General features: G+C 40.3%; 1 protein-coding gene across 1 annotated transcript; it reads left to right on the top strand.

The window, feature by feature from the left end:
* The first annotated feature begins 3,204 nt into the window (after positions 1-3,204).
* Positions 3,205-8,509, top strand: SMIM28 (small integral membrane protein 28). Its single transcript, XM_028846919.2, has 2 exons — positions 3,205-3,483; positions 7,524-8,509. The coding sequence occupies exons 1-2, from the start codon at positions 3,373-3,375 to the stop codon at positions 7,869-7,871; spliced, it is 459 nt and encodes a 152-aa protein (XP_028702752.1). The 5' UTR covers positions 3,205-3,372; the 3' UTR covers positions 7,872-8,509.
* The last annotated feature ends 4,645 nt before the right edge of the window (positions 8,510-13,154 follow it).

Consider the following 13,154-nt stretch of genomic DNA (forward strand, 5'->3'; position numbering starts at 1 on the left):
CCACTTTTGACACAGGATGTTTTTTTGACCCCTTTGTGGGATCATGACAGGGATGCCCCATTTATGCAGCCCACCCCATTTGACCCCTCATGGGAGGGACCATGTAGGCAAGTAAGTGCAGGAATCGGCCAGTCACTTTAGTGCCAGCAGTACCAAACCTCAAGGCCCCAGAGGGCATGTTGCAAAGCTCTCTTAGCTCCACCATCTGCAGACAGCAGTGTGTTATCAGCTCAGTGGGTCCTTTGCCTTGTCACATGGAGTGGCTGCCTTTCACCAACGAGGGCAAAGAGCCAGTGTGACAGTCTTTTTGGGTACCCTCACTTGGTGCGTCCCGAATTCTTGTCCGGTGCCCAAGAAGAATGAGGTCACACAGACCAGTTGAAGGATGGGGAATGTGTAGAATTTTACTGAGCAATGAAAGGGGTTCTCACGGAAGAGGGGAGCTGGAAAGGCGATGGGAAGGGCAGGTCACTCTCCCCTGAAGTCAAGTTGCCTCTCTTAACATCCAGCCATTGTCTCTGAAGTCAAGTGACCTCTCAATGTCCAGCTGTTTCTCCTCTCTACCAGCTGAGTCTGGGGTCTTTATAGGCACAGGATCAGGGGGAGCAGGCCACAGGTAGATTTGGAAAAGGCAACATTCAATTGGTAAAAAGACATTCTTCAGAAAGAACCAATCAGGAGAGAGCAGGCAAACAAGATAGAAGTTCTCACTTTGAGCCAGGTGTTTCAGGTTTTTGGGCTTGAAGCTGGGGCTTTGCCAGGGACCTGCCCCTGTCTGCCTAGAGTTTCTCTGCCTCCTGTCTCTATCTTTTACTGTTCCTACTCTGGTCTGGTATTCCTTTCCTGAATTATTAAGAACCCCTAACTAGTCTCCCTGCATTTGCTCTTAATCCCTATGTCTAGTTACAACACAGAGGCCTGAGTGATCCTTTTAAAATGGAAGTCAGGGCCGGGCACAGTGGCTCACTCCTGTAATCCCAGCACTTAGGGAGGCCGAGGTGGATGGATCACGAGGTCAGGAGATCAAGACCATCCTGGCTGACACAGTGACACCCCATCTCTACTAAAAATACAAAAAAAAAGTTAGCCAGGCGTGGTGGCATGCATCTGTAGTCCCTGCTACTCAGGAGGTTGAGGCAAGAGAATGGCGTGAACCTGGAAGGCAGAGCTTGCAGTGAACTGAGATCATGCCACTGCACTCCAGCCTGGATGACAGAACAAGACTCTGTCTCAAAAAAAAAAAAAAAAAAAAAAAAAAGGAAGTCAGATCTTACCACTCCTCTGCTCAAAACTCTGTATAGCTCTTCCATTTCACTTAGAGTAAAAGCCAAAATTCTCCCAATGCTCTATAAACCCTGAACTCAATGTTACCCTCTAATCCCCCATAGATCCTCTCTGATTTCATCCTCTACTTTTTTTCTTCTAGTTCACTGCTTCAGCCCACCCAGACCTACTAGCCATTTGGTGAAGGAACCAGGCATGTGCCTGCCTCAGGTTCTTTGCACTGGCTGTTCCCTGGGTCTGCAATGTTTTTTCATCCAATGTCTTCATAGCTCAGTCCCTTGCTGCCTTCAGGTCTTTGCTCAAATATCACTTTACCTCTTTTCAAACGGCCTCCTCCCTTCAATGTTTACTGTCCATTCTCTGCTTTTTTTCCCATAATACTTCTCTTCTTCTGATACATTTTTTATTTGTGCAATTTGTTATTTTTTGGGACCCCAAAATGTATTCATAAGTGCAGGAATTTGTATCTAATTTGTTCAATACTGGAGGAGAGTCAATGTTACAGACACATATTTAATGCTTTTAATCCAGACCTCTAATTTGCTTCTAAAGAAATGAAGATACAGTGTTTAAATAAGTAAACGAGGTGGAGAAGGATGGCTCATGTTGACGCCACAGTATTGACAAAGCCACTGAAATGCAAGAAAGCAAAATGGTGCACTGGATGCCAGGTGTTTCTGATGTATCAAGGGTGGGATACGGATGTATTTAAAATAGGAACACATAAATGGAACAAGGCAATATTTTAATGGAAAGCACAAAATCAGCTTACTCCACAATAAGAAAGATCATAATGAAATGAAATGAAAAGAGAGTTCCACACGAGGATACTGACTGAGGTACTGGGACACTTAATGAAAACTTTCACCACAAAAAAGTTGACAAAGTACAACAATCTGTTGGGGATGGCAGCTGTCTTTGAAAAGGTAGTGAAGGCTCTGGCCATACCACCCTGAATGTGCTGGATCTCATCTGAAAACGTGATGAAAACTATGGATTCTTCCAAGAAAATTGCACATATCTACAAAGTTTGGAGAGTCTACCACCTCCTGAAACCTATTCATGAACCACCATGGGCCAGTCATTAAGAATTTCAATCAAGATTAAAAAAAGAAATCTGGTTAAGAAATATTATTTCAGCATGATAATCACTTGTACAGAAATGATGCTTAGATAAGGATGTGGGTGGTTGTAATATTGAGTTATAACATTTTGCATATATCTTTTTTCTTTTTAAATTGCTCAGACTATTCTCCATAACCATTGTGCAAATCTTTGAAGCTGAAGTTTATTCCACTAAAAGATAATTCAACCACCATATCTTAAATGTTAAATAATACGTAGAATCAAGTATCCCAAAGTCAACTCAGTGAACATTCAAATTGAAAACTCCTTGTTTTAAGCTTGATATCAATACCGTTATGAAGTTCACAAGATAATCAGAAGGAAGACTATTTAGGTACTGCTAATTTGATTTTTTTACAAATTGAAATTGGCAAACATTCCATCCAAACAATCTAAGCTATGGTCTGTCTTCTGTACAACTTTATCATTAGGCATCTTTCATCTGTAAATTCAGTAAAATATTAATGAGTCTTTGCTTTTCTACCAAATATCTCTTCTCTCTGTACCACAGAATCCAGAAATAATTAGTGGGAAATTCAGCTTGAGTAGTTTTCCTTGGTCAGATAGGTCTCTAGAGAGAGGTGTGCTAAGCAAAGGGAAAGGCTCTTATTTACGTCCTAAATATAAACAGCTCTTTATTCACTGAGGCCATTCTTTGCACTGTAGTAATGCTAGTGCAGAAAACTCTCTTGTCTGAAATCTATTCCATATCTGATATCTGATGCCAACCCCTATAGTGATAAAGGCCACAGACACAAATCCAGAAGCACCGAATCTAAACAGTCAGTCCTGAGAGGTCTCTCTGGTTGGTTTCTTTTCCCTGTTGCCATTCATCCGAGGACGAGTTTACCAACAGCCATCAACCAAGCACATCCAAACTGGATCCAGGCCAAGAGCAAGCAGCATTGTTGAAATCTGGGCAGCAAGGTGGAAGGGTGGCCAGGGCGTCAGCTGGATGAAAACATGCGGGGACTGCTGGGCAGCAGCTGGAAGAAGTTTGGACATGCTGGCCGGGAGACATACGAGTGGTTAACCAGCGAGCCCAGCCCGCCTCTCTTGGAGACCCAGCTGCAGGTCTGTACTTACGACTTAAGTCTTTTCTTCCCCAAAACGTCTTCATCAGTTTTAAAATAAACAATACCTATGGTTTTAGGATCTTAAAACGTAGTGGTAGCAATTTTGTCTTACAGCTATAACAAAAATATGAATTCACTGATTGGCTTGGTCTAAAGGCAATAACTTGAAAGTTATACTTTTTGGACAAGGATACATTCAAGTAAAACTTGGCACACCTGTATCCTCCTAAGAACCCTTGATATCTGAAATATGTGGAAGAACACCTGAAACCAGGGGTCAACAGAGGTGTTACAACGGAAAAGCCTCGGTGTTACAACTTCGTTCTTTGCTCAGGGTGCAATGTCTACATATACAAAAATAAGAGCCTCTCTTTGGTCCTGGCTGTGTATTAACCACTGTTTTTAAGTGTTAGCAGAAACCATGCATCTTACTTCAGGTAAGACAGCAGGGGGTTAAAGAGATTTTGTCTCTCACTAAGAAATGCAGCAGCTGCTTTTGCTTTGTCTGGCAAATCACCGGTGAAGTCTCCGTAGGAGGCAGCATTAAGGACAAATATTTTTACAAATCTAAAACCTAAGAATTTTATAATCAGAGGAGAAATGAGTGACACTGCTGACAACCCAAGAAAGAAGGAAATCAAACTATTTTCTTGCTTTCTGGAAAACCAACTGGTGAGATTAGTATTTAAGTTCTCTAAAACCACATTTTACAGAAAAAGTACATAAATATATATTGATATGGATATTGAGATATCCTTTAGCAGTTACACCTTTAATTGGACATTTCTTGAAAATATCCCCTGAACAACAAATCCCTTAAGCCGATATAAAATAAACATCAGAAAAACATTAAAAGTTAAAAAATAACTTTGAGGCGGGTGAGCAAATTAGGATTTTTGACTAAAAAAGACATCCTTTCCACATTAAAAAAATCCAACAATTTTAAGCAACATACCATAAATAATTAAATAAGCAAATTAAGGATATTGCAATGAATTTGTCCGATAGCTCTGGGCTTCTCTTAACTGGAAAAGTCCTTTGTCTCAAAAAATTGTCCTAGTTTGCTGTTTAAAGTCTTCTAATGCCACTTTCTATGTGGACAAATTTAAATCAGCCAACGGAAGTACTGATTACAGCAGGGACTGTGGTACTTCTCCTTTCCCGAATTTTTGCAACTAGTATTGAGAATACCGTAAGTAGCATAATTATAAACAAAGAATCTGTAACATGAAACCTTTTAAATAGAACATTAAGTATCTCTGTATTCTATGCCTACTAACTATCTAGGATATAACAGAGAATTTAAAATTGATGGCCACAACTGATCAGAAACTGTTATCATCCATATTATTGATAGAGAATGAAATAAAAATAGATTATGAAAAATTGTCTATGCTTATCAGGGTTGAAATACTAAAAGAGATAATAGCCAAAGTTATTATTGAATTATTAAGCTAGTATAAGCTATTAAGCTATTGTTTAATCATTAAAAATGTTAAAACTTTTTTTGGTGATTCATCTAGAGAGAAAAAACAAATTATAGTTAAAATGTTCTTACTCCAACTTGATTTCTTAATAATTGTAGCAAATTTATGAGTTCATCTACTCTTACAGTTTTTGTAATCAAAGTCCTTACTATGTCACAACAGATTTTAAGTTAATAATTCTGATAACAAATTTGATTTTATGTAAGAAACAGAAGGAATTTATCGTTTAGAACAGTAACATATATAAACCATGAGACTTTTTTTCTGAAAATATGTATTTATTAAAACATAAATTTAGTTATGCCAGATTTTTTTTTCTGGCCTTACCAATAAATTTCTAGGTTTCTCTGATTTTCTAGCCTCACCAATAAATTTCTAGATTTCTCTGATTATCTTTAATATTTTAGGTTTAGTAAACTTGACCGTTCAAGTCACTGAGATATAAATATATAAGTACTATCACCAAGAGCTTTATGCACTTTAATTCATTTACTTCTCATGTTAACCCTTGATAACAATGTTATTAATTCCATTTCACAGAGGAGAAAGCCTAGGCCCAGAGAAGGCAAGTGAACAGTCCGCAGTCACACAGGTGTTAGAACATCGTAGGAATTCAAACACAGAGCTGTCAACCCTCAAAGATGATGCTCTGCTTCTCGAGAACACTATTTTTATGTTCTTTAAGCTAAAATATCTTAATTCATATCTTACCAAGGACAAAATATCTGGAAATATAAATATTAAATAAACCATCTAATTTCAAGTCAAAACCACACACATAGTTGTAAAGTCTGTAGGGAATAACAAAAGATTATACAAACATCTAGCATTATACAATGCTAGCTACATAAACCAGTCTCTTAAGAGGTCATGACCAGCAAAACATGTGTCCTTTCCACCAACATCAAGGAATGAACCTCATCTCTCATAGTTTATTAGGGTGTTTTTTTTTTTTCCTTTTTTTTTGAGACAGAGTCTCGCTTTGTTGCCCAGGCTGGAATAAAGTGGCACGATCTCGGCTCACTGCAAACCTCCACCTCCTGAGTTCAAGTGATTCTCCTGTCTCAGCCTCCCCAGTAGCTAGGATTACAGGTGCCCACCACCACATTCAGCTAATTTTTTTTGTATTTTTAGTAGAGATGGGGTTTTACCATGTTGGCCAGGCTGGTTTCAAACTCCCGACCTCAAGTGATCCTCCCATCTCAGCCTCCCAAAGTGCTGGGATTACAGGTGTGAGCCACTGGGCCCGGCCCAGGTTTTCTTTTAAATAAGTAAAGAGCTTAATATTCTGTTTGCTTATTTTAAACATAATTACAAGGCTTTAAAATATTTTCTTTTCCTCCATAGTAGATACTAACATTTACACTTGTTACTATATGCTTTATAAAAGAGATAAACTTTTTAACACTTCATTATTTCTTAGTAGCCTTATTAAAGGCAGTCTCTGTGCATTAGGAACAGTATTTTTTTTTAAACTTGCTTTCCTACTTTGCTGTTTAAACATCATTTCATGCCTATTGTATTATTTCTGCCATCAAGAGCCATTATCATTTCTGTGAGCTAATATTATAAAATCAATACCTTTTTGGTTGCCCAAGAATTCATCTGTAATTCTTTGTCTTTAAAAAGGTAAAATGTTTGCATATTTATCCTACAAATTTTACAAAAACAAATTTAAAGAATTTTTAAAATCTCATTCATCATAAGCACCAACTATCAAATCCAAATTCAGTTATTTACATTTGACACGCATGTAATTTTTACCTGTGATGTGAACACATGAGATTTTTGTTCCAGAATTAAAGAACTTAAGTGAGTCCCACATAATCCGTTAGTGGCAATAAATCATAATTGGTCTCATTCTAAATAAAATAAGTACATAAATAGTAAGAATTTTCATTCCAGAAAATGAACAGCAGACCTACCAACCAAAACTTATTTCAGTATTTTTACTTTTGTGGAAATGTTGTAAGATCTCATCAACGTATACTTTTTGGCATTCTGAATTCACACTTTATTGTGTAAATTAACATTATTTCATATAGGCTTAAGCTCACCGGCATAAGTAAATAACAGTGATTTTTAGAGTGAGTAATAATAGAAGAATGAAAGATGAGAGGGAACTTCAGGACCTTAGAAATGCGAGGCCTTGGCCGTGGCTTATGCCTGTAATCCCAGCACTTTGGGAGGCCAAGGTGGGCGGATCACATGAGGTCAGGAGTTTGAGACCATCCTGGCCAACATGGCGAAACCCCGTCTCTACTAAAAATACAAAAATTAGCCAGGCGTGGTGGTGCATGCCTATAATTCCAGCTACTCGGGAGGTTGAGGCAGGAGAATTGCTTGAACCCAGGGTGGTGGAGGTTGCAGTGAGCCAAGATTGCGCCATTGCACTCCAGCCTGGGTGACAGAGCAAGACTGTGTCTCAAAAAACAAAAACAAAAACAAAAACAAAAACAAAAAAAAACAAGGAAAAAAAAAAAAAGAAAAAAAAAGAAATTCGAGGCCTTCTTTCCACATCTCCTAACTGGGCTTCCTTCTCTAACTCCAGGGCACCCAGTGGGTGAGCTCCACCCAGGAGGATGTGGAGCCCTTCCTGTGCATCCTTCTGCCAGCCACTATCCTGCTCTTCCTGGCCTTTCTGCTGTTGTTCCTGTACCGCCGCTGCAAGTCCCCGCCACCCCAGGGGCAGGTGTTCAGCATTGACCTACCAGAGCACCCACCTGCAGAAGAGGTGACAGACCTCCTGCCCGGCCTGGCCTGGGGCAGTGAGGACTTCCCCTACTCCCCATTGCCCCCGGAGGCCACTCTCCCCTCCCAGTGTTTACTGCCCTCCTACGAGGAGGCCACCAGAAATCCTCCTGGGGAGGAGGCCCGGGGATGCAGTCCTTCAGTATGAAGAGGGCTCACATGGACTGGAAGGGCAAAAATAAACTGCTCTTGGGAATCATATAAAACATAGCTCTCCACCTTTAACAGAGCGCCCATGAGAAGAGGGAGAAGGGCCCCTAGACACAAGAAGCTGCTATTCATTGGCCAACCTCTGCCAATGGAGCACTTCAAGCTGAGGGCAAAGCTTGACAAATGCCAATCTAGTTAACCTATTTTCACATTCCTTAGGGAAAAGTTCCCCAGGTTCTTCTAAAGATGACTGCACTCTCCTAAAATGTATAACACTCCTGAGAAAAAAAAGGAAAGTTCTATGTGAGTTGAAAAAAAAACATTGAATTACTAATGAGCAAAGGAATGGACTCTGAAAGGCAAGAAAAAAAATTCTGGACCAGCCAAAGGTAACTACTTTTGCCACCAAATATAACTCTTCTCCCCACACCAGGTTTTCAGGGTTTCATGGTTTGTTTCACTTCTGTATGAATGCTCCAAGATACAGAGAGAGTTCTAGAAGGAGTAAAAGACATCTCTAGAGCTGCAGGGGATAGTTGTGTTGTAAATAACAGTGAAATATATTACAGTTTTAGCAATGAAAATGTAGATATTTGCAAACATTTTAGTTAAAAAATAATAATAAAGCTGTCCAAAGTTATTTTCTTTGTAGTCACCTTGCTTATTTGTCTTCTGATTTGCTTCGTCAAATGTGGGAGAGATGTGGCTTAGTGACATGGGAATGTCTCACACTAGGATATTATGGGTCATCTGACAGTGCTGTGGCAAAAGAGAGAGCTTCTGCTATAACACATTATCTTATTAGATAGCACTTATTATCTTATTATATAACACTACCATATAATACGTCGTGTGTAGCACTGTGACTGAATTTTTAAGCTTCACCAAGCAACAATGACAGTAGAAATCAGGTTAACATTGGAAAGGATAGGTCAACATTTTGGATTACATGATAAAGAAAAAACTATTAGTTCCAATAGGGACCTTACAGCCACAAAGTTCAAATTCTTGCTTTATAGACATCAAAGCTACAGCTTAGAGAGGTTAAGTGACATGTCCAATGTAACATACCTCGTAAGAGGCAGAGCCAAGAACAGAAGCCTGGCCTCTCTGCCTTGGGCAGAAGCATCTTCTACTGTGCCAGATGTTCTCCCCAGAAAATTGCTAAGGTCGAATTTCACCCCATGCTCCTGGAGGATCGGGGTTCTCAGAAGGATTAGCACAGTTGAGAGTAGAATTGATATTGATACAAGATCTCCCTCTGTGATTTTTCTTTTTCTTTCTTGAGACAGGAACTTGCTCTGTCACCCAGGCTGGAGTGCAGTGGCACAAATACAGCTAACTGCTGCCTTGACCTCCTGGGAGTAAGTGATCCTCCCACTTCAGCCCCCTGAGATGCTGGGACCATAGGTGTGCACCACCATGCCCAGCTAATTTTTTATGTTTTTATAGAGACAGAATCTTGCCTTCTTGCCCAGGCTAGTCTTGAACTCTTAGGCTCAAGTAGTCCTCCCATCTCAGCCTCCCGAAGTGCTAGAATTATGGGTGTGAACCACTACGCTTGGCCTCCTCAGTGATTTTTCAAATAAGGAGACATAGGTGGGTATTACCACTTGGGAGGTACATCAAAATACCCATGGAGGTGACAAGGGAAAGCAGGAAGTGACATGTGAAAAGCAGGAAGTGAAACTCTTATTCAATGCTAGAATATTTTTGAAAACAATTTTTATTGTTGTCACAATGCAAAGTCAAAACTAGACATGTGTGATGGTTCAAAATGAACAAAACTGGTGACTTAAAAAACCCCTCATTTTGGGGCTAGGTATGGTGGCTCACACCTGTAATCCTGGCATTTGGGGAGGCTGAGGTGGGAGGATCTCCTGCCTGGGCAACACAGTGAGACACCATTTCTACAAAAAAAAAAAAAAAATTAACCGGGTGTGGTGGTGCACACCTGTGATCTCACCTACTTGGGAGGCTGAGGTGGGAGGATTGCTTGGGCCCAGGATGTTGAAGATGCAGTGGGTTGTGATCGTGTTATTGCACTCCAGTGTGGGTGACAGAACTAGACCCTGTCTCAAAAAAGAAAGTCATTTTAGCATGAACATTTTTATACTAGATATGCAATGTGATAAAGTTTAAAACAATAAAATAGGCAAAAATAGAATACTTTTTAAAAATGTAACCTCATGGAAATAATAGTTGTGGTTTTGAAAACTAAAGCAAAATATAATCTATTTAGGTGAAAATCAATAGGTTTTCTTTTAAGGAAATTGTACTGACCAATTCTCTAGCATTCTTTAAAGGAAATAAACAAATGGAAATTCAAGAAGCTCAGCACACAACCTTCTTCAGATATATATATGTGTGTGTGTGTGTGTGTGTGTGTGTGTATTTTTTGTTGTTATTGTTGTTGTTGTTACAGAGTCTCGCTCTGTCACCCAGGCTGGAGTGCAATGGCATGAGCTGGGCTTATTGCAGCCTCTGCCTCCTGGCTTCAAGTGATTCTTGTGCCTCAGCCTCCCAAGTAGCTGGAATTACAGGCATGTGCCATCACGCCTGGCTAATTTTTGTATTTTTAGTAGAGACGGGGTTTCACCATGTTGACCAGGCTGGTCTTGAACACCTGGCCTGACCAGCCACCTCAGCGTCCCAAAGTGCTGGGATTAAAGGCATGAGCCACCATGCCTGGCCCACAATTTTTTTTTAATCCCAAGAATCTAGTTCTGCGAGAGATCCAGTTGATTCTTTTCCAATTGCCATTCCTCCTTCCTCCTTGCTCACAGAACCCTAATTTTGTTCTGGGATCCTGAGACTACCTGCTTAAGGCAGGCTGGGCCCTTCTAAAACCCTGAGGGTGCATCATGACATTTAATTAGGCGATCTTAATTCATTCACCAGGAACTGATTTGGTCTTTGGGACTGAAGGCGATATTTATAAGGGAGGAGGGGCTCATTCTAGAAAAGTTTGCCTCGCTGTTAAAAATAAACACATGGAAAGAAATCCCCTTGCCCTCTGCTGGATGTGCATCTGTCTGTGATGATGCTGTAGAGCAGCTGAACTAACCCCACAACTGTCTATATTTTAATGATAGAATACCTTTCCTACTGTTTTTTGTTTTTGTTTTTCAAGACAGGGCCTTGCTCTGTCTGCCAGACTGGAGTACAGTGGCACAATCTTGGCTCAGTGCAGCTTCAACCTCCCAGGCTCAAGCCATCCTCCTGCCTCAGCTCCCTGAGTAGCTGGGACTACAGGCATGTGCCACCACACCTAGTTAATTTTTGTATTTTTTGTAAAGCTAGGGTTTTGCCACATTGCCGAGGATGGTCTTGAACACCTGAGCTCAAGTGATCCACCTGCCTCGGCCTCCCAAAGTGCTGCTGGGATTATAGGCATGAGCCACCATACCCAGCCCTTTCCTACTGTTTTAAGCCATTTAAGCCAGGCTTGCTACTTGAAGACAAAAGCATCCCAACTGCTACAATTTCTCTCTCTTTTTTTTTTTTTTTTGAGGCAGAGTCTTGCTCTGTCACCCAGGCTGGAGTATAGTGGTGCGATCTTGGCTCACTGCAGCCTCCACCTCCCGGGTTCCAGCGATTCTCCTGCCTCAGCCTCTCAGGTAGCTGGGACGACAGGAACGTGTCACCACGCCCAGCTAATTTCTGTATTTTTAGTATAGACAGGGTTTCACCACGTTGGCCAGACTGGTCTCGAACTCCTGACCTCAAGTGAACTGCCTGCCTCAGCCTTCCAAAGTGCTAGAATTACAGGCGTGAGCCCCCGTGCCCAGCTGCTACAATTTCTAACTAAGGAGATGCATTGCCATGTTTTAAACTGTTCTGATAAGACATGTAAAATAAGTAACCAATGCTACGACTCATTAAAAATGTTATCAGTGATTTAGGGAAAGAAACATTTTGTCTTATGGCACCAAACTGAAGCAGTGAAGCAAATAAACCATAAACCAGGGGTTGCCAGACTATCTGGCCTGCAGAGCAAATCCCACTTGCAACCTGTTTCTGTATATCCTGCAAGATGATTTTCGCATTTTTAAATAGTTGAAAAAACATAAAAAAGAGAATATTTGATGACACATGAAATTTACATAAACTCAAATCTCAATGTCTAGAAATAAAGTTTTATTAAACACAGCCATGTTCACTTGCCTGTGGCTGTTTTCATGCTATGAGGTTAGAGTTTAGTTGCAACAGAGACTCTTTGACCCTCAAAGCCTAAAGCATTTACCGTCTGATCCTTCAGAGAAAAAGTTTGCTGGTGACTGGACGCAGTGGCTCATGCCTGTAACTGCTTTGGGAGGCTGAGAAGGGAGGATTACTTGAGGCCAGGAGTTTAAGACCAGTCTGGGCAACATAGCAAGCCCACCCCCATCCTACAAAATTTTAAACCATCTCTACAAAACTTTTAAAAATATTAAAAAAAAAAAAAAAAAGTTTGCTAGCTCTTGGATTTTAACTTTAACTGCATAGTAAAATCACTTGGAGGAACTTTTAGAAATCGGATACCAGGACCCACACAGACCAATTACATAGAAATAGAGCCAGAAGTGGCCAGGTGCAGTGGCTTATACCTGTAATCCCAGCACTTTGGGAGGCTGAGGCAGGAGGATGACTCAAGCCCAGGAGTTCAAGCCCAGCCTGGGCAACATAGCAAGTACCCATCTCTACCAAAAAAATTTTTTAATTAAAAAAAAAAAGAAGAAAGAAAGAAATAGAGCCAGTGATTCTAATATGAAGCCAAGATTGAAAGCAATTACTCTAGGTAATATGAGTGAACCATAAAATACAGGTGAGTTTCAATGTGGACAGATTTATGTTAACAGGTTTAGAGAAAATGAGATCGGCATATACAGTTTTGGGCCTTCACTTATAAGCCAACATTCTCTGTAAACTGTTTCCTGACGCCATCAACCAAACGTGCAGCTGCAGCCAATTCAATTGACAAAGCAGGATTTGCAGGCAGGACATGGGGAACAACAGTGTAAACAGTACATCCTTATTTAAATGTTGACACAACTGGCAAACACGAATAATCTGGTTGTTAGCACTTCAAGAAAAAGTGGAGTTGAAGAAAATCCGCAAATAGAGGCATTAAATTGTTAACAACTAAAAGGTATTTTGGGAAAAAATAATTTTAGCAAGAAAAAGTTAAGAATGGGAAATAGAATTAGTGAATAGAATGTGGACATTTCACTAAATTCAACAGTGGACCAGAAAATATCTTTATCATTTTATAAAAAGGAAATGACGTCTGCTTTCCGCT

The sequence above is a fragment of the Macaca mulatta genome, chromosome 4 (assembly GCF_049350105.2).
Source record: "Macaca mulatta isolate MMU2019108-1 chromosome 4, T2T-MMU8v2.0, whole genome shotgun sequence".
In the NCBI taxonomy this organism is placed as follows: Eukaryota; Metazoa; Chordata; class Mammalia; order Primates; family Cercopithecidae; genus Macaca; species Macaca mulatta.

Excerpts from the sequence above, each read along its gene's own strand:
- SMIM28 (XM_028846919.2), top strand. The coding sequence starts at position 3,373 with ATGCGGGGACTGCTGGGCAGCAGCTGGAAGAAGTTTGGACATGCTGGC. Across the intron at positions 3,484-7,523 it reads TCTTGGAGACCCAGCTGCAG|GGCACCCAGTGGGTGAGCTC; the intron begins GTCTGTACTTAC and ends CTCTAACTCCAG.